This window comes from Ahaetulla prasina, chromosome 9 (assembly GCF_028640845.1).
Source record: "Ahaetulla prasina isolate Xishuangbanna chromosome 9, ASM2864084v1, whole genome shotgun sequence".
NCBI lineage: Eukaryota > Metazoa > Chordata > Lepidosauria > Squamata > Colubridae > Ahaetulla > Ahaetulla prasina.
The window spans coordinates 24096171-24117445 of NC_080547.1; the positions used below are offsets into that span (position 1 = coordinate 24096171).

The window sequence follows — 21275 nt, forward strand, 5'->3', positions numbered from 1 at the left end:
AGTGACTTGGAGCCAATCACTTAGCTCAAGATAATAAACTTATTGGCTTATTGATGGGAGAGTAAGTAGAGACTCTGCTCTAAACATCACCTTAAACTCCAAAGAAAAGATGAATTATAAATGTAATTTTAAAATATGCATTAATAGTTTCCCTCTTTTCCATTAAAATTACTACTTGGAGACAACACATGAAAAGTACAACTGTTTCCCATCTACTCTATCTGGACAACTGTGTGGATGAACAAGTTGTTCTCTTCATGACTTGGTGAAGGAGACTCACCTTCTACATGCAAATAGAAGTAATGGTGTATTACTGGTTTAATCCTTACTGACTGACCCAACCTAGCTGAAAAGATTTGTTCACTCTGTGGACCAACTGCACCTCACCTGCTCCATGAATGTCAGCAGAGATTCCTTGTTGTTTTCCCACTCTTGTGGAAGTTCACTTTCATGGGGAAATTTGTCACACCCAGGATAAATGGAGAGCTCCAGACAGTTGGAGTGTAGGTAGCTGAAATCGTTCAGGGCTGAAAGAGTTAGCAGGAAAAGGACATCACCCTCCACTCTCCACTTAAGGCCTTAATTCCTTTGACCAACTCACTTCTACAAGTGGTACAAACACTGCAAGGTCAGAGGATGAAGTGAAATTTAGAAAACTTAACTGACATTTAAACTCTTGAAGGGTGAATTTCATGAGAAACCAAACTTCACGAGAGAACTTTCTTAAACAATAAAGATCTCCTATTTAGCCTCATTTCCTATTGGAGGTCACACCGACCCAGGAATCTATCTTAACCTAGTGTCACCACTTTATACACACTCACATACACACACACTCACATAAAAGATTACAATTCTGAAATTTCCTTCTCATGCCTTTAAATTCTTCAGCTTGCTATTTCCTCCTTCCTTTTTGTGTTCCCATTCTGCAAAATTTTGAACCAAAAAGATCAACATTGTTATGAAAAAATATAGAATGCCTCTCGCGTCCTCTATGCAAATTCAGAACCAAGGAGGAGAGGACCAAAAAGGCATTAGACAAACGCAGGTTGAAAGCAAAAAGAGGCAGGAGAACTTGAAAGAATCTTGTTTGAAATGGGTACATCCACATGCAGCTGTGTATTATCAATAATGGCACTTCTCCTAACAGATCAGACTGTTGAGATTCCTACTGCTTGTTTTCCATGCTTCATACTTACTGCCTGCTTGTGGTTTCCACTTGGCCCCGTTGACAATCCCCATTCCGTTGGTCACATCTTGATCATGACAACCTCCACGAAACGTTTCCGTCATTGTGAGATGGGCCGATGCATAGGAAATTGCCAGCCAGCGGAAGATGGCATGGTCTGGGGTCTCTTTGGCTTCTGGGTTTTCCTCTTCATAGTCCTCCAAGGATGGTGGAGGCCCTACTTCATTCTCATTGATGGGCCGAGCCATGTTAAAAGGATAGGTAATGAGTTTCTCGCCCCCTTGGAAGTTGGCACCAAGCACAAAGGGTATCTTCTCCATCCAGGCTAAGATAGCCCTCACCTCAACTGCTACCTGGGAGAAAAAGGTTCCAAAGTCAAGTCATGGATGCTGGAAAGAATGTGATCACACAACAATATTCCAATGAAAAATAAGTATTTTTTTTCTTGTAAATCATGATTAAGCTGCTTTTTTTTTCATTTTAAAAGTGAAGCTATATAAGTTCTACTTCGGTTTCCATCTCAACTCCTGATGACTTCAAAATCAATTTAGTTTTCTTAGTAATAACAAAGAACCAATTTCTTCTAGAATGCTTTTTCAACAACTAGCTTAAAGCCCTGGGATTATGTGGCACTCTTAACCAAATCCTCAGACGGACCCACCCTGTTCAGCTTTTCTAAAATCAGCCAGCCCAAGCAGATGAAAACAAACAAAAATGGTCAGGGTCACTCTTTTTAACTGATGGAAGCTTGTTAAAGAGAGTTCCAGCTTAGAAGTAAGAAGAATTTTTACAACAATTAATAAATGGAATAGCTTTCCTCAGAGTTGTGGGTGTTCCATCACTGGAGATGTTCAAAAATGGACTGGACAACTCTTTGACCGGGATGGTATAAGGTCTCCTGCCTTAAGCAGGTAGTTGAACTAGAAGATCTCTGTAGTTCCTTCCAGCCCCATGATTCTATATTCTATGTTTCTTGAACTGGATTATTTCTGTCTTTAAAAACTGCATACATGTTTTAAGGGCTAGTGGGCTTTTCCTGTACCAAATGCTCACCCATCTTCTTCCATCTGTGTACTTACTGCAGCATCTTCTGCAAGGTAGTGATCAGGAATTGGCATGTGGTGGTTGGGGACTTTGTGTGGTACCCATTTTCTCTCTTCTGCAGCCCAGAGGATGCTGTTGAGATCAGGGAAGTTCTCAAAGAGATCAAAGCCTTCTTCATTCCAATGTCCCAGAGCCCAATTCCCTAATTCTGAGCCCTGAAAAGAAGAAGAAGATGATGATGTTATCCATTCAGTTGTGTCCAACTCTTGGCAATTGTACGAGCCAGGTCTCTCCACATCTTCCAATCTTACACTACTTTGAGTTTTTCTATGCTCTGGATGGTGTCAGCTTTGATGGTATCCATCCAGGCAGTCTGGTTTCATTTTACCGCTAACTCTTCCAAACATAATTGCTTTCTCCAGTGAATTCCCGCACATGACATGGCCAAAATGCGGGGAAAAGAGGATAGGCTTGCATAATCATATTCATGGCTAGACTTTACATTTATTTTTTATTGGTTTTTTGTTGCTTTTTGAGACAGCCTCAATCACAGGTAGGCCTCCCTATTTTTGTTCCCTGTGGTGATGATGCCAAAAGAGCTGTCTAGGAGCTGTTAAGGTGTGTATAAAACTAACACGGCAATTGTATATAAACACTAACTTCAAATGTGCAAGGCTGAAAATTGCTTGGATGCTTTGTGCTCGACTTGGGCAGAAGACCTAATTCTGAAATGGCTCAAGCAGCCAACTTTTTTGTTTTTGTAGTAAAGAAAGCAAAGCACAGCTGTGCAAAGCCAAAGCAGATCTTAATGTGCATAAATTTAGAAAGTTAGCAAACTGGTGCATTTCCATTTTTATTTTTTTTATATATATTTTTTTGGTAATAGCCCCAATTCTTTCAGCTTGGGGTTCCCTCCATCTGTCTTTGGATTCCTTCAGCTCAGTCTACCGACTCACCATTTGGCTGGCAATCTCATAGCCATCAGGATTAAGGGACGGGACAAGGTGGATGCGGGTTTCCGTCACCAGGTTCCGGATGCGAGGATTTCCATCCTTGAACTCCTTGCATATAAACTGCATCAGCATAAGCAGCAGCTCCCGACCCAACACCTCATTGCCATGGATGCCAGCTGTATAGCGGAATTCTGGCTCTCCTGTAACAATCCAAAATTGAAAGTTGCTGATACTCCATTAGAAAAGGCAACAAAGAGTCAATATTTACATCGATACCCATCATGCTATTCCCTTCCCCTGGAAGCCGTGTTATGCAAAAGGCAGAAAGAAAATAGCGGGCAAAAGAAACTAAAAGCACATTTTATAAGATAATGAAAATCCACTGCTTGATTTTATTTTATTTTTATGACCCTGTACTCCCTTTATTCGGAGTGGAGTTGGGGCAACTGAATGGAGCTAAGCAGTTACTGGCTGGATGCCCTTCCTGATGCCTTTGTGGAGTTCACAGCAGATATTTTCTTTTTGTGTCCTGATAGAGAAACCTCTGCCACTGCCTAGGATTGAACTCTCAGCCTTCCAAGTGAGAGATGAGTGCCTTTACCTCTAGGGCACCACGCAGCTCCCACTACTTGATTATTTATTGCTTTATTTATGACATTATCTCTATCAAGCATGACTTTAATATGATAATTTTTAGATCTGCAGGTAGTGCTTGACTTAGAACTATTTGTTTAGTAGCCATTTGAAATTACAACAGGACTGAAAAAAGTGGCTTATGACCAGGGTTGGTGTTGACTTATCTCCGCTACCATTTTGCAAATGGGAGTGCTTGCGCGCGCTCGCTTTGCTCACGCGCAACACCTCTGCACATGTGCAGGGCCTTCTGTGCATGCGCAGAGCATCAAAAACAGGACGTGATGTCGTCCGGGCAGGTTAGTGGAGCCTCCCGCAGTCACTGCTATTGGTTTTCCCAAACTGGATAGAATCGGCTGAATACAACCACTGCTTATGACCAGTCTTCAGGTTTATGACCATTACAGCATCCCAACAGTCATATGATCAAAGTTTGGGTGCTTGGCAACCAGCATGTATTTATATCAGGTCCATGGTCATTTGATTGTCATTTGCAACCTTCCCAGTTGGTGGGAAAGCCAGATTGACTTAATGACTGCAAGATTCACTTAACAACCACACTGATTTGTTTAACAACCATGGCAAAAAGGATCACATAATTGATGCTACTAGCACTTAACCAACCTGTTGATAACAATAAGTAAAATGTGTGTGTCGTATTGTGCATGTATGTCTGTTATGTCTCTGGGCCTGGCCGGCTGAAGGCTGTGGGATTCTTACCCAGTTCATGCTCGCCTGGATTATCAGATATCTCCATAGCGTAGATCTTAAGTCCTCGAAAGCTTTTGCCAATATTGTAGATGCGGGTGACGGTGGGACATTCTTCATTCACTACCTTCATAAGCTGCAGGGAAGGAAAACAATAGTACTCCCAGCCAGAAAACTGAAGATAGAGATGGGATTAGAAGTGGGTTCATGGAAGCTTTTGAAGCATTCACGTCCTGCAATGGTGCTGAGCTCCATCTAAGGAGAATTCATAGGACATACAATCCATCTCAGACACACTGTCGTGCTCAAGTTGAAATCGAAACTAGTGGATATATCACCTACTACTCTTTACCTCTTTATCTCTAACGTGCCTAAATCCTGTCTTCAAAGCAGCATTTCTTGAAGAATAAAGATCTTTTTCAACATGCATATTTACCTGTCTCATATCCTTGTAGTTGTGATGGCGAAAGTCCAGTTGGTCCACTGATGTCATCACTTCATTTTGCAAACTGTAATAGCTGTGGATGCCTGCAAAAAGAGAGGGGCAGAAAGAAGGGAAGGACAGATTAAACATGGCAGGAACTTTATCACCAAATCTTCCCTCTCTGATACCAAACCAATAGCTGCTTATTACCCAGTAAGAATTTTAGCTCCACTTAGACCAGTTTTGCTACCTTGTTTCCCCCAAAATAAGACATCCCCTGATAATAAGCCCAATCGGGCCTTTGAGCGCATGGCAAGGGTTCAAAAAATTATAAGACAGTGTTTTATTTTGGGGGAAGCAGACCCCCTAAGAGCTTAGTCTTTCCCATCTCCTTTCACAAATTACCTTTTTTTTAAAATGGTCCTTTTGAACTGGAGAAGGGACCAAGGACCACTGTTTCTTCTATACTTACTGGAGAGGGGACAGCCCAGCACTTCCAATCTCATACAGAGGCTACCATTCCATGTCAATGGATAGAGCCGAATATAACGAGCCACCTTCGGTTCTGGGAATTCGGTCATCACAGGAGTGTCTTTGTCAACATTTCCATAAAAAAGCTAGAAAAGGAAGAAGGAGAAAGAGGGAAAGCTTTTTTTTTTTTTTTTGACAGTCAAGAAGATCCAGCTACTATAGAACCGTATCTTTGAGCCTCTCATTTTATTTTTCTTCAAGATCTTTTTAATGTACTTTAGCACTTTAGAATCCTTTGGGCAAATGCTCATTAAAAGAAGTATTTTTTAAAAAAAATCTGCCACACTTTTCATAACAATTGGTGCTCCCTTGAACAATTTTTAAAATAATTTTGATTGTCCTATGAGTTTGCACCATCAGGTCTGATCATTTTCTCTGCCGTCTTCTGGAAATTAATCTTGAAATTGATAGACAGATTTGCAAATAAAGGCATTACCAAAGTAAAGAGTGACTATGGGCCTCAACTCCTTGAAATCAACAGCAGAGGACAGCTCCTGGCTAATCAGGATAAAGTTTTTAGTATTCCAAGGCTGACTTTTTCTACTTTTGCATCCTTCAGCTTGCTGGGATTATAACCTCCATAATTCCCAGCCAGCAGAGTCACTGCCAATTTTGGGAATTGCTGTTTCAGCCCATCTGAACCTTGTCAGGTCAAGTGAGATATGAATAAAAGAACATTGTTAAAAGACAAATCATTTCACATCAGGCACCAGAAGGCTTTTGGAAGGTCAAGTACATACCATTTCTTCATAACCATTACTGTACATGAGCCAGTTCTGGCTATCGTTGCTAAAGCCAACGTAGAAAGTGGTGACAAAGTCCTCACTAGGATAGAGAAAGAGAAGGCTGATCAGTGGGAGCTAGGAACCTGGTTGGAGGCAACCTCAGCATTCTCGTCTCTCCCCCTTTTAAGGAAACCAGAATTCTAGTCTTGATGAAGAGAACCTGAATATATAGGAGTGATGCTTGGTAAGGATTCAAAAGCTGGGAGAAAACTTCCACTAATCAGAAACTGGAATGCCCCAATATAGCAGTAATTATATAATAAACAATTATGTTTTACTTAATATTATACCATCACGTAGAATTCATTTTCTTCTTAAGTTGCAGAATTGTAGAGCATGCAGAGATCCAATACAGAGCAAGCAATATATTGTGGCCCACTTTTTCCATCCACATCCATTTCATCCATTCAACTGATCCTCCTAGACCCCACACATACAGTAGACTTGCCCAGACCCTCACATACTGGAGCAGAGAATCCCGGCCTTGGGTGATGACTCCCGTGAACTTGGTAATTCGTCTTGTATCCACCTGGATCCACTGTATGCTACTGTCATCTTCCGCACACCATGCACCATCGAAGTAATCATTCTCATTGGATCCAGCCTGGAGGAGGAAAACATAATAAGGAAATCACAGAAATACATTTTTAAATCAGCATTGAACTGATTTAAAGCATGCAAAGCATGCAAATTGTTCAACTTTCTGGGAGAAGATGTGTTTTAACAGATTAAAAGAGTTGGGAGGGACCTTGTCAGTCATCTAGTCCAACCCCCCACCCAAGTAGGAGACCCTACACCATTTCTGACAGATGGCAGTCCAGTCTCTTCTTGAAAGCCTCCTGTGATGCTCTCATAACTACTACTTTTTTTTTTGGGAAATTTTTTATTAAACACATATTAAAACATTGGACCTGGTGTAACCCTCCTGGCATTATCTTTGCCATACATATGAAAATAAAAGATAAGATTTCATATATACCTTACTACTTATATACATTTGGTCTATTCAGTATTTAGATATATAAAGACATCGTTCTTCTATCTATATCAGGGGTCTCCAACCTTGGTCCCTTTAAGACTTGTGGACTTCAACTCCCAGAGTTCCTCAGCCAGCTTTGCTGGCTGAGGGACTCTGGGAGTTGAAGTCCACAAATCTTAAAGGGACCAAGGTTGGAGACCCCTGATCTATATATTACTTATACATTTATCTTATACACTTTCATTCTATTGTAATTACATACATAACCTTAGTTCTCCATTCTATGAATTCTAGTCAGTTCATTATTTTTTGTCCCTCCTTTCCATTCCAACCATTGATAAAATTTGTTCCGTATCTCATAGTATTCTGACTCGCCTTTATTTTTCAATTCCAGTGTTAATCTATCCATTTCTGCACATGTCAATTTTTTAAAAATTGCTTCATCTTCTAGGGGGATTTCCTTATTTTTCCAATTTTGGGCAAAGATCATTCTTGCTGCTGTTATAATAGGTATTATTAGGTAAATTACCCCTTTACTATACTTCCCATTTATAATTCCCAATAGGAATAATTCTGGTTTATATTCTTCTCCAGCTAATTCTGCCAGCCATAAATTAATTTTCCGCCAATACTCCTTTGCTTTTTTTTTTTAATTCAAAAAGTTTTACAAAAAATTGCTCCCCCCCTTTCCCCCAGCCCCTCCCCTTCACAAACCCCTCCCCTCCCCTGGAACAAACACAAGGTATAGTTAAAAATAAAATAAACATATGCTAAAAAAATTTCCCCCCCAAAACTATTATACCAATTTTCCCTCTCTAGCTCTGACTTCCTCCTTACATAACCAAAATCCTCCCCAAAAAAATAAAAATAAATTGCTTTGCTTTTTTACATGACCTCCACATATGGTAGTACGTGCCTGATTCGTGGTTGCATTTCCAGCATTTTGGTGATAAATTTCTAAACATTTTTGCCAATCTTGCTGGCGGAAGGTGCCACATGTAGAACATTTTATATAAATTTTCTTCATACAGTATTGCCAATGTTATTTTCCTATTTTTCCCCATAATTCCTGCCATTTTTCCAATTGTATATTGTACCCAGAATTTATTGCCCATGCCACCATTGTTTCCTTCCTCCATTTTATAATCCAATAAGAATTTATAAATTTTCCTCTCACAACTTCTGAAGGCAAGCTGTTCCATTGGTTGATTGTTCTCATTGTCAGAAAAATTCTCCTGATAATGGATTATGGTATATATGATGTAATATAATGGATTAAACTGAACCAGGAGAGATTCAATCTAGAAATAAGGAGAAGGAGAAATTTTCTGACATTGAGAACATCAACCAATGGAACAGAAGTTGCCTTCAGAAGCTGTGGGAGCTTCATCACTGGAAGCTTTCAAGAAGAGATTGGACTGCCATCTGTCAGAAATGGTGTAGGGTCTCCCGCTTGGGTGAGGGGTTGGACTAGATGACCCACAAGGTCCCTTCCAGCTCTGATAATCTGTTAAGGTTGAATCTCTCCCTGATCAGTTTCCATACATTATTCCTTGTCTGACTTTCAGGTGCCTTTGAAAATAGCTTGACCCCTTCCTCTCTGTGGCAGCCCCTCAAATATTGGAACACTGCTATTGTGTCTCCCCTGTTCCTTCTCTTCACTAGACTAGCCATGCCCAGTTCCCATAACCATTCTTCATATGTTCCCTCCAGTCTCCTAATCATCTTTATTGCTCTTCTCTGCACTCTTTCTAGAGTCTCAACATCTTTTTTATAATGTGGTGACCAAAACTGGATGCAGTATTCTAGATGTGATCTTACTAAGGCTTTATAGAGTATTACTACCACAGTTGATCTTGATTGAAACCCTCTGTTTAATGCAACTTAGGATTGCATTGGGTTTTTTGGCTGCCGCTGCACACTCTTGGCTCATATTTAATTGGTTTTCCTCTAAGACTGCAATTCCCTCTCACAGCTATACTCCCAGTCTATATGTGTACTTTTGGTTTTTCTTGCCTAAGTGCAAGACTTTAGTTTTCTCTACATTAAATTTCATTTTGTTAGATATAGCCCAATGTTCAAGTCTGTTAAGATCCATCTAGGGTGTTGGCTATTCCTGCCAGTTTAGTGTCATCCATAAATTTGGTAAGTTCCCCTTCTATTCCCTCATCTAAGTTGTTTATGAAGATATTGAAAAGTACTGGGCCTAAGACGGAATTTGTGGTAGCTCACTGTTTACTTCCCTCCATGTAGACATAGTACCGTTAAGGACTACTCATTGAGTGTGGTTTATCAGCCAGTTACAAATCCATTTGATGGTGATGCCATCTATCTCACTTTTTTCTACTTACCAAAAAGTAGGTTGTGGTCTACTTTGTCGAATGCCTTGCTGAAGTCTAAGTATATTATGTCCACAGTATTTTATTTTTTTTATTTATTTACATTTATATCCCGCCCTTCTCCGAAGACTCAGGGCGGCTTACAGTGTGTAAGGCAATAGTCTCATTCTATTTGTATATTTACAAAGTCAACTTATTGCCCCCCCAACAATCTGGGTCCTCATTTTACCTACCTTATAAAGGATGGAAGGCTAAGTCAACCTTCACTGATCCATTAATTTAGTCACTGTGTTGAATGAAGCGGATAATTGCCAACACCCAGAATTGCTGGGAGTTCAGCAACAAATAAATTTAAATTATGGATGGTCACCCAATCGCTAGATATTTAAACTAGATTTGACATTTTGTCCACCTATTGACCCCTTCCCAAGGATCTAGGGCAGGCAGATGTTGTTTAATAATATTTAATATCGTTGAAGGATGCAAGCTGTTCCTAGTAAAACTGCCTTTTGCAATTGACTGATAGTGATTTTGTCAACGCCGATGATGTTCAAGTGGTGCTCTAAATGCTTTGGAATTGCAACCAAGATATCTATATTGCTACTGGTACTATCTTTATTTTCTTTTGCCATAGGTATTCTACTTTTATTCTATTTTGTGATTTTTCTCTATTCTTTCTCTTCTCTTCTGCTTTCTCCAGGTATTACAATGTCCACTATCCAGACTTTTCATTTATATATTAATGAAATTAATGATATATTATATCATTTCAGAGACCTAGATTTATTACTTGAGATATCAATTCCAGGAAATACCTGCATATTGAGACGTCCACGCTGAGCTCCTAAACCGTGTCGCAGCATGGAAGAAGACAAGATCTGATCATCCTCAATTCGATGAGATTCCATTCCAATAGGAGGGCATTCTGAAAATCCAAATACACGGGCAGGTCACACTTGCAGTTACTTTGATAAGCAGCTGCTGCATCAGTTGTCCTAAGAAGTTCTAAAAGCGATTCTTTTAAACAGGTATAATAGTTAAGCAAAGACCTTCAATGGCAAAATACAGAATGGTTAGGATTTCACAGATAGGTACAGTCAGTTGCACTGAGGCATCTCTTACTCCTATGTACAGATAGTTCTTATCTTACAACCAAAGCTTTTCCCTGCTCTTATACTAAACAGAATCAAGATGGGGCTGCTCTGAGTCCCTTTCTCACACTTCTTTCTTTCCCAGGACTGAGATGCTTATTTCTCATTTATTTTCTCTCTTAACAGTTCTTATTTATTTATTTATTTATTTATTTTATTTATTAAATTTTTATACCGCCCTTCTCCCGAAGGACTCAGGGCGGTGTACAGCCAAGGGTAAAAGACAAAATATATACAATTAAGATAACAATTAAAACAAAGCAAATTATAAAGGCTGATAGTTAAAAATTAGATTTAAAATTTTAAAATAGTAAGAAAACCGAATTAAAATCCAACACTAGTTATGCCAGTCCCGCTTGAATGAATAAATGTGTTTTGAGCTCACGACGGAAGGTCCGAAGATCAGGCACTTGACGCAGGCCAGGGGGAAGTTCGTTCCAGAGCATCACTGCCCCCACAGAGAAGGCCCTACTCCTGGGGGCCGCCAGCCAACACTGTTTGGCGGACGGCACCCTGAGAAGACCCTCTCTGTGAGAGCGTACGGGTCGGTGGGAGGCAAAGGGTAACAGCAGGCGGTCTCGTAAGTACCCGGGTCCTAAGCCATGGAGCGCTTTAAAGATGGTAACCAAAATCTTGAAGCGCACCCGAAAAACCACAGGAAGCCAGTGCAGACTACGGAGCAGCGGTGTCACATGGGAGCCACGAGCGGCTCCCATTACTACTCGCGCAGCCGCATTCTGGACTAACTGCAGCCTCCGGGTGCACCTCAAGGGCAGCCCCATGTAGAGAGCATTGCAATAATCCAGCCTAGACGTAACCAGAGCGTGAGTGACCGTGCATAAGGCATCCCGGTCAAGGAAGGGACGCAACTGGCGAACCAAGCGAACTTGGTAAAAGGCCCTCCTGGAGACGGCCGCCAGATGTTCATCAAAAGACAGCCGTAAGTTCTTCTACTGACTCTTGCATTCCTTTGACAGCATGATCTCTGCACTCCTTTACACTTACTTATTTTCTCTTCTGGAGTCCACACATTTTCATCAGTTTCCCATTTTTCCCCTCCTGTTTTCTTTGGCTTCCCTGCATGCAAAGAAGAGGCAATGCAGTTATTCAAGTAGGAAAGAAAGCAACCAAGAAGATAAAAGACAGTAATTGAGGAACTGATGCATGAAGGGGAGGCACTGGATAGATAAATTTTAGCGGTTTCTTTCTCCAATCTTCTGAAGTCCATGATCCTAAGTTCACTCGTAGGAGCTGCCTGGCAGAGCCTAAGCACCAATTACTCTGCCTGAATCTAAGAGCAAAGCAAACAATCTTTAAATTACAAGCTCAAGAAAATGCTTCTCTCTTCTTTCTGAAGCTTACCCACCTTTCTCCTTGTTTTTCTCCTCTGTCCATTTGCTCTCATCTGTCTCACTCTCCTCTTCCTCCTTGCTACTGCCTCCTCCTTTCTTAGGCTTCTCTGATTCAGAGCAAAGAGAAACAGGGTTAATATTGGGCATTGAGATTCCCAACAGTGCAGACTCATTCTTTCTCAAATTCTTGTTTGTTGGGGCAAATGTACGAATAAGGAAGATACGTAAAACAGTCTGATGGAAGTGCAAAGCCAAAGTGGTGGCTTACAGTTGATGGAGAAGTGATGATCAAGGGATTCAAGGAAGACATTATTGGGGCAGAGTTGCAAGGAAGCCAATGTTGACTCCCTTCCTTGCTTGAAATTGGAAAGGTTGGGAACTCAACTTGGGATCTGCCACATCTTGGGTTCAACCAGTTCATTCAATTCACATTCCTTCGTAACAACAATCCCCTTCCTGCAGGCTCAGGCCAACCCAGTTTCCATGTCCTCACTTGGTTTGAGTTTCTCCTCATCTATTTCCATCTCACCTTCATCTGTTTCGCTGGGGAATTTTTTGGGCTCCTGGGGAGGCAGACCATAATCCACTACAGGGGAAAATGAAATCAGAAATGCAGTTAAAGGAGCATTCAGGGTCTCCACAGTTTCATCATCCTTTCAAACTAAGCTATTCCAACTTCATGATAGATATATTCATAGGGATTTTTTCAACATGCATTTTTTCAGCATGATTCAAAGCTAGATGTTCTCCAGAACTCCTAGCCAACACAGTTAGGAACTTTTGGAATGAGAAGTTTCAACATATTTGTACACTATTATTTTGGATAAGGCCAATCTAAAGATCATAGTGCAGCAATCACATCTGGACTTGGCTATCAGAAACTTATGTATATTGTTGTGTATTTCTGAGAAGGCAGAAAAAAAGTGGAGCAAATAAAATAATTTAACTTTTCTCCAAATCCTAAAAGTTTTATTTCATGACCAAGCTAGCACAGCCCAGTATTAATAAAGAAGTTTAAAACCTATACTGTAGACACCTAACTGGTCTTCAGAATGTGGAGAAGGTGAAGAATATTGCATTCTTCCACCCATGGTCCCAGCAAAATCAGTTATAGAGAGAATTTTTGCCAGCTGGGAAAGAAATAACAACATTCTCTCTTGCAATTGCTCTGCTGTTCCATATTAATATTGTTATAGTAAACAAAGAAGTGTACATAAAAGAAAATTCTTGGGCCCCTTTCCAACTGGAGGTTCAAGAATACCAAAATGGATATGCATCTCTTGAAGACCAAGTTGACTCTTCAGATTTCTCTCTTCTGACAAAGGTCCACTATAAACTTGCTATGTTGGGAAGTCTACTGGTGTACATTAAAGCAACATCAGGATCCATTCCACCTTCCTAGCTGAAAGGGGGCAGTCAACTGAGGAACGTCTCTGCATTGTTTCATATATGCCATTCTTCCTCAGCCTGGTTCTTCCTGGATGTGACTCATGGGCAAGATAGCTGGGAAGAAGAAAATTGTAGCCCCACACATCAGTCAAGCACCAATAGGGAGAATTCTGCTCCAAGCCATGTGCTTGCCTAAGAACTCCAGTGATTGCTCAGGAATAAACATTAGAGAAATTGCAAAAGAATCTATGCGAAGGAGACTCATCTTGGGAAAAAGAGATTAATCAGCAGAATAATGCTGATTATTCTTCTTTTATGACTCTTCCATAGAAGACATGAAATAGCACATACCATCTTCATAATCTGGCAGCTGGAACCCTCCATCATAGTGACTCTCGAAAGGACGGGTGGGAGGTTCCTCCACCTTCTCTGCTGAGCAAAAGAAGAAACCAGAAGTTGGATTCCAAAGAGACAATAGCTCTTTGGAAGAAGGCTGTCAACATCCAACTTGAGTACTCCAATAAAAATCCAGGATAATTTTCGTTTATGAAAAACCTACTGGTTTATTGAATACATAACATGATATTACTGAGATAAAAGTAACTCTGAATTTTTCTAGCAGCAGTTCACAATATTAAACAATGAATTTCCCAACCTAACCCCCAGGATCCCAAATAGAGTATGTAAACAAGTTCTCTTATTATGGGAACCATCTGCCTTTCTCTTCTCACCTTGTTAATATGTCCTTGAAAAGTTTCCACATTTTCACAAGCTTCTGTGGGACTGCAGGAGTTTCATTTCTCCAACTAACCCATTTATAATCAACACCTCCCCCACTTTCTATAATGAGAAGTTGAAACAAATGAGGCATGTAGCTGCCAATGTTTCACTCTTGATAAAGGCATTTCTTGCTTGTGTCTCTTTTTCTGCTACCAATTGTCCCAAGATTAAGTGATTAGAAGCACGAAACGTGTGGCCAGCAGACATAAAATCGGAGACTATGAAATATCTTCTGCCTCTCCTGTAATTCATAGTAGGAGGAAGTGGGTGAAGATTCTCCCTTGCCCATTACATGAAGTTGATTGGGAAGAGGTTATCCAATTAAGATTAGCTGTGCAATCTGAGTGTGTGTGCATGCATGCACATCTTTGAGTCAGTGTTGACTCTTGGCAGCTATATGGACCAAGTCCCTGCAATTTTCTTGGCAAGATTTCAGAAGTGCTTTGCTATTGTTTCTTCCTAGGGCTGAGAGAGAATGCCTGGCCCGAGGACACACAGATGGCTTTGTGTCTAAAGCAGGACTAGAGCTTTTGGACTCCCAGTTTCTAGCCTGATGCCTTAATCACTGCATGAACCCAGTTCTCTACTAATCAGAAGGTTGAATTTTTTTTTCTGAAAAAAAATTGGTAGGTCACCGTGTTCCATTTATGTGTGAAACTGAATTCCTGAAGTGTTTTAAGCCTTATGAACTTTCAATATGTACCTAGATTGGGAGGGAAAAATCTCTCAAAGGAAGTGGAAAAAAATAGGCTAAATATTCCCCTAGAGTGGTGTTTCTGAACCTTGGCGACTTGGAGAACTATGGACTTCAATTCCCACAACTGAAGAGAATTGAATCCACACATCTTAAACTTCTCAAGGTTGAGAAACATTGTCCTAAAGCACCATGCCCACTACAACCCTCAGTGAGAACAATAATAAATTATAACAATTTGTCCTACCCATCCACAAAAATCGCCATCTATTGTATAATGTGTTGCTTGAAATAGATTCGGAAAAGGATTTGGTAAAGGATTGTATGATGAAATGGGCACAGAATATTCAGGAACCAATAATGTTGGCAACATGGGAGAAAATCTGGGTTAGAAATGTTAAATTTACACAAGCACAGAATCTAAGGGAAAATTTTTATAATACGTTTTATAGATGGCATTTAGATCCCAAAAAATTATCATGTATGCATCCTGATATCCAAGCGAAATGTTGGAGATGTGAGTTGTGATGATGCTTCATATTTTCATATTTGGTGGACTTGTAAGAAAATTAAGGCCTTTTGGATAAGAATTTGGTGGATTATTCAAAATGTCTTGAAGAAGAAGATAAAGTTCCTGCTGCAATTTTTCCTTTTGGGAATTATAACAGATTGTACGGTGACTGAGACTAAATTGATCTTGAACTTAATAACAGCAGCGAGACTGCTGATTGGACAGTATTGGAAGAAAAAAGAATTACCTACGATAGAAGAATGGATATTGAAAGTTATCAACTTGGCTGAGATGGCAAAAATCTCAGCCTTTTTGAAAGACAATACGCAAGAAAGATATTTAATTGAATGGAAAAAATGGATTGATTATTTACAAAATAGATATCAGATTAAGAGATATCAGATTGCCTTTGAATAATTAGGATGTATTATTTTAGAATATTATGGGGGAGGTTAGGAAATGAAAAGACTCGGATGAGGCTAATTGGGTTAGAAGGGAAAATCTTAGTCTATGTTTGGTTTATGTGTAATAATACCTTGTGATTGACCCGGGAAGCCGGGGGGGGGGGGGGGAGGGAGGGGGGAGGAGGGGGAAAAGGGGGGAAAATATTTGTTTTTAAAAACTTTTTCAATAAAAAAAAATCGCCATCTATTGTCGATGTTGTAAAAACAGTGGCTTTCCCAGGATTCAATAACCTTCCCAGCATTATCTTAAAACCCCAAGCCAATAAAAGGTAATTTGATTCATTGCAACCCTGTGAGATGTTTCATCACCAGGGGGATGAGAAACATCTCCTTGCCTGCCTTTGTCTCTCAACCTCCTTGTATTTTGAAACTTCTGGTAAAATGATAGGGAGTCCAAAGACCAGCAATAGCACTTAGACTTATATACCACTTTATAGTGCTTTACAGCCCTCTCTAAGTGGTTTAGAGAGTCAGCCTCTTGCCCCCAACAATCTGGGTCCTCATTTTACCCACCTCGGAAGGATGGAAGGCTGAGTCAACCTTGAGCCTGGTGAGATTCGAACTGCCAAATTGCAGGCAGCCGGCAGTCAGAAGAAGTAGACTGCAGTACAGTACTTTAACCACTGTGCCACCAAGGCTACCTACTTGGTTTCTCTTCTGGTTCCAGCCTGGGTCTCCCAGGTTTCTTTTGCGGTGGTTTTTTGGTTTTTTTCTCACGCCGGACATATTGATCTGTACAAAGAAAAAGGATTTCATCAGAAGGAGACTGGGAGGTTGCAGGGAAGGAGATTCCGTCCATGCATTTCACTCTACATTCAATTTTCTCTTCTTAAAGCTATGGAAGGTTTCAGCAGTTTATTTATTTATTTGTATCCTGCCTTTTTTATTTTTACAAATAACTCAAGACAGCAAATATATCCAAACACAGCTTCCTTCCCCTATTTTTCCCACAACAACCATCTTGTGCAGTAGGTTGGGCTGAATGAATATGACTGGCCCAAGATCACCCAGCTCCAGTGGTAGGTTTCTATCGGTTCACCGCTGTTCGCCCCGGTTCGCCCCGGTTCAGGCAAACTGGTAGTGGCAGCAGCAGGAGGCTCCGCCTACCCTCCCGGACATCATCACAGATGCTCTGTGCATACGCAGAACGTTCTGCATATGTGTAGAAGTGCTGCATGCGAGCAAAGCAAGCATGCACATACACATGCTCACAGTTCCAAACTGGTAGCGAAGATAAATGGAACCCACTACTGCCCAGCTCCCTTTCATGCCTAAAATGGAACTAAAACTCATACTCTCCTATGTCAGTGTCTTTCATGGCTAAGGCAGAACCTGAACTCACAGTCTCTTGCTTTCTATCCTAGTGCCTTAAACACTAGACCAAACTGGCTCTCTCAGTTAGCGAGAGGGGACTGTTAGGTTGGATAAAATGAACCAATGGTCTATCAGATCTAATGTCATAATTTGGGAGTCCTCCAGACACAGAGACCTCAGCATCCAGGACCTTCCACAATGCTCTTGGAGGTGGGAACTCAAGGAGCCGAAATTCATATGACTTGAGGGAATCCAGATTGGGGAAGATAGTCTTATCCAATAAGACAGACTTTTGATGGCTAAACTTGACCAGAGAGTTTTTGAGGTCTTATTGCAACAGATTTAAGGCCAAATGTCATGTTCACACAACATGGGAAAGTGAAGAACTGAACCAGACATTTTGGGCTCAGAACAACTGCAAATGTAGCTATCAAAGCAGCAGAGAATCTGGTTTTTCCAAATTGAGCTACAAGATGGGCAGAAAATAAAATAAAGAAAATTATTGTGAATCCATTCTGGAGCCTAAACAGAAAAATCCTGCTTGCAACTGCATCTCTTCACTTAGCCCCTTTTTTACAGCAATGCTGGGAATAGCCCTCTTTTGTCCACTCAGTCCTGGAGGGGCAGACAAAGGTGCAAAACAAGAAAAAAAAGCCAAAATTACAGGAAGCGCCAGTGAGAAGTGAGCATATATAAAGTCGCAATTGTCTAACTTTATAGGTCATAAATGGAGAGATGAAAACATTCAAGTCTTGCTGCTTCCTAGTTCAGTGGCCGGCATAAAATAAGGAAATATGAAAATGCTTTTCCAGCCAAGCCTGATGCTCTGCATTTGTTTTGGCAAAATCTCTCTCTTCTGTCAAACATTATTCAGAAAACACTGGACATTTTCCACTCATGCAGGCCAAAATAAAGCTAGAGCACATGCGGCGGAAATGAAGGGTAAGTCTGAAGGATGAGTGGGAGGGAAGATTTCTGTGGTGCTGAACTGCTTCCTTCTATGAACGTTGGCACAAATCTAAGGCAGATTCAAGGCACTGCAGCATTATAAGCATGATTATGATGATTATTATTATTACTACCCATCCATCATTTCTGCCACCATGTACAAAATGGACAGACTGTTTCACAGCCAGATCAAGCCAGGAACCGCCTTCATTTCCAATCACAGCATGGAGCTAAAATAGTTTTTCTGCAGCTCTGAAATGTTCTCTTTCTCTTTTTTTCTCAAATGCCTAAATGGGAGAAACTGTTTTCTTCTGAAATGTGGCTTGGGGAGGTTTCGACACACATGTCTGCAGGGCACAGAAACAGGCAGCATAGTGCTCTCTTTATCCTTTCAAAAATTCAGCACAAATGGACCATAGCCACTCTTGACAGAAGATGGTCATAAAAGACAGTCTTCAATTCTCACTGGGGTGGACATAAAGAGCAGGAAAGAACACACCTGCTTGGTCCAGTGAGGTGAGGCATAGACAACAAGCAATAGTAATAGCACTTATATACCGCTTCACAGTGCTTTTACAGCCCTCTCTAAGTGGCTTACAGAGTCAGCATATTGCCCCCAACAAGGAGAATATAGGTAGCCCTTGACCTATAACCATTCATTTAGCAACTGTTCAAAGTTACAACAGCACTGGAAAAAGTTATTTATGACTGGTCCTTGCACTTATGAATGTTACACCTTCTCCGTGGTCACATGATCCAAATTAAGGTGCTTGGAACCAGCAAGTATTTATGACGTTGCAGCATCTCAGAATAATGCGATTGCTCTTTGAGACGTTTTCAGGCAGCTTAAAGTCAATGGGAGAAGTTGGATTCCCTTAACAATTGTGAGATTCCCTTAACAACTGCATTGATTTGCTTAACTGTGGCAAAAATGGGTCATAAAATTGGGTGTGATACATTTAAGAACTGTCTTGCTTAGCCATGGAAATTCTGGTCCTAACTGCCATCGTAAGTTGAGGACTATCTGGAGATAGTATAGAGCAATGTTCCTCAATCTTGGCAGCTTGAAGACCAGTGGGGCTATCTAGGGAATTCTGGGAGTTGAAGTCCACATGTCTTAAAGTTTCTAAGGTTGAGAAATATTGAAGTAGAGCAAAGTTCAAAATATATGAAACATAGGTATGTGACCTACAAAAACAATCAGAGCTGGGGCCTCTTTTGGGGGGGCAATTAGATCACCCAAAGATTGCCCTATAGCAAAAACCATAAAAACTGTAACAGTTGTAAAAATTACTGGCCATGCCAATCCAAAAAGGCAACTTCTGATGAGGGTCACTTCCTAACCTTAACCCAGAAAGATTCCAAAATCCCACTTAATCAAGCAATGAGATACTAGTTCTGTGGTCTAGTCAACATCTCTAGAAGCAGGGAGATGTCCACAGAGATTCTCAGTCATCCATGGTTCTCCCAAAGATGCTTTTTCAAGAGGCAACTGACTGAACTGAACTGAAGAAGCTTCTTGGATGAGAAGCAAAACGTCTTCTAGGAAAAACAAAGGGGGTCCAGTTGCCACTTGAAAAAACACCTTTGGGATAGAAGCAGGGAGGATTTCTGGAACAACAAATCCTTGTAGACCCTACAGTACTAATTCAGCATAGCCTCTACCAATATCAACAAATTCTTAGCTCCCAAATTCCTAGCCATCATAGCTAATATAATTAGGATTCTGCGATCTGGAAATCCCCACATCTGGAAAGCACTAGATGGGGGAAGGCTGACATGACTGAGCAGCAGGACCTCTCCAGGATATGATGAATCTTTTCCACTCATGGAAATTAAACCCAAGATCAGTTGCATAAACATATTTGTTCTATCACTCAGCCAAAAGGTTAAACTCTAAGTAGAGGTTCTCCATAAATACATTACATATCAAAGCCAAGCACGGATTCTGTAAACTTGAATTAATTTTGCTGGTCACAGGGCATCAAAAAAGGTTTCAAAGATCCTCTGACCATGGAAATGTCATTAATCTTTCACATTACTTTTTTTTGTCACAAGAAAGATCACCAGATGTTTCTACACAACCCAAGAAGCTTTGTGGCTAGGAAGACTAGGACATTTTTGGCCATAGAAAATAATTAAGAGTATGGGAACGTCTGTTCAGAGGTCCTGAACTGCATACAACATCAGATCATCCTGAATCAAAGAAACACAAAGAATCTGCTCTCCTGAAGCCATGAACCCTTGCTACTTCTCCACCCACAACAGGAGATGGCTACTCCCAAAAAAGAGTATGATCCTTGGATAGGGTAAGTGAACAAGAATGGCACCGTACAATCATCGTAGTCCTCACGCTCAATCTGTTCATTGTAGTCCAGTGTTGGCGGCTCTTGTTCTACAGGAAATTCTAGAAAACAAACAAGAAGCATAGATATTGCTGAGTTTGGGGGTTGTATCCAATACACGAAGCCTTTTGAAGGAAAGGGATAGTTAAGAGAATAGGTTTGATTCATTTCAGCCATCCTTTCCCAAGCTGGTGCCCTCCTTCCAGGATAGATCTCAATTTCCTCCATTCTCTGCGAGGAAGGACAAAATATGTAAGACATAGATGTATTAAGTGGTCTTCCATGCAGTAAAACATCAGAGGTCTTATATTTTTATCTCTTTCAAAAACTCTGCAAATGTTTGGACTACAACTTGTCAAGACACTTCAACAGCAAGTTGAATACAGAAATCTTAACTTCTCCCCAAACCGATAGAGGCCAAAAGCACAGGAAAGGAAGACACAAATCACAATTTGTCTCTCACACCAGCCCTGCTTCAGTAAAATAACAGCCACTTCTATTCCATGCATCATATTAACTATAGCAGATAATTCTGGCTGGCCCTCAAATTCTTTTGAAATCCTGTTTTCAGCATGCTGGCTTTTTGCGTAGATGACAGCAGTTACATTCCACTCTGTAAGAAAATTTATAGTGAAAGTCTGGCCAGATATAGAACCAGGAATGCATCTATGCAGAATTTTCTACGATAGCTAAGAAAAACTGGTCTAATCCCATGGTGGGGATTCAGGAGTGCCCTTAAGCA

At 40.6% G+C, this 21275-nt stretch overlaps 1 protein-coding gene across 2 annotated transcripts in view; it reads right to left on the reverse strand.

Moving 5' to 3' along the window:
• Positions 1–21275, reverse strand: part of AEBP1 (AE binding protein 1) — a 34349-nt gene that overhangs the window by 3101 nt on the left and 9973 nt on the right. Inside the window, exons 5-20 of one of the 2 annotated variants that reach the window (XM_058194178.1) lie at positions 20524–20595; positions 16572–16658; positions 13829–13906; positions 12618–12674; positions 12103–12195; positions 11742–11813; positions 10401–10510; positions 6732–6871; positions 6223–6307; positions 5424–5568; positions 4964–5055; positions 4540–4663; positions 3190–3386; positions 2269–2448; positions 1200–1542; positions 388–527 (exon numbers count right to left, since the gene is read on the reverse strand). In XM_058194178.1, coding sequence (XP_058050161.1) covers positions 388–527; positions 1200–1542; positions 2269–2448; positions 3190–3386; positions 4540–4663; positions 4964–5055; positions 5424–5568; positions 6223–6307; positions 6732–6871; positions 10401–10510; positions 11742–11813; positions 12103–12195; positions 12618–12674; positions 13829–13906; positions 16572–16658; positions 20524–20595 — 2015 coding nt within the window. Of the gene's footprint in view, positions 1–387; positions 528–1199; positions 1543–2268; positions 2449–3189; positions 3387–4539; positions 4664–4963; positions 5056–5423; positions 5569–6222; positions 6308–6731; positions 6872–10400; positions 10511–11741; positions 11814–12102; positions 12196–12617; positions 12675–13828; positions 13910–16571; positions 16659–20523; positions 20596–21275 lie in introns of both variants that reach the window. The other variant, XM_058194177.1, reaches the window with a different exon arrangement.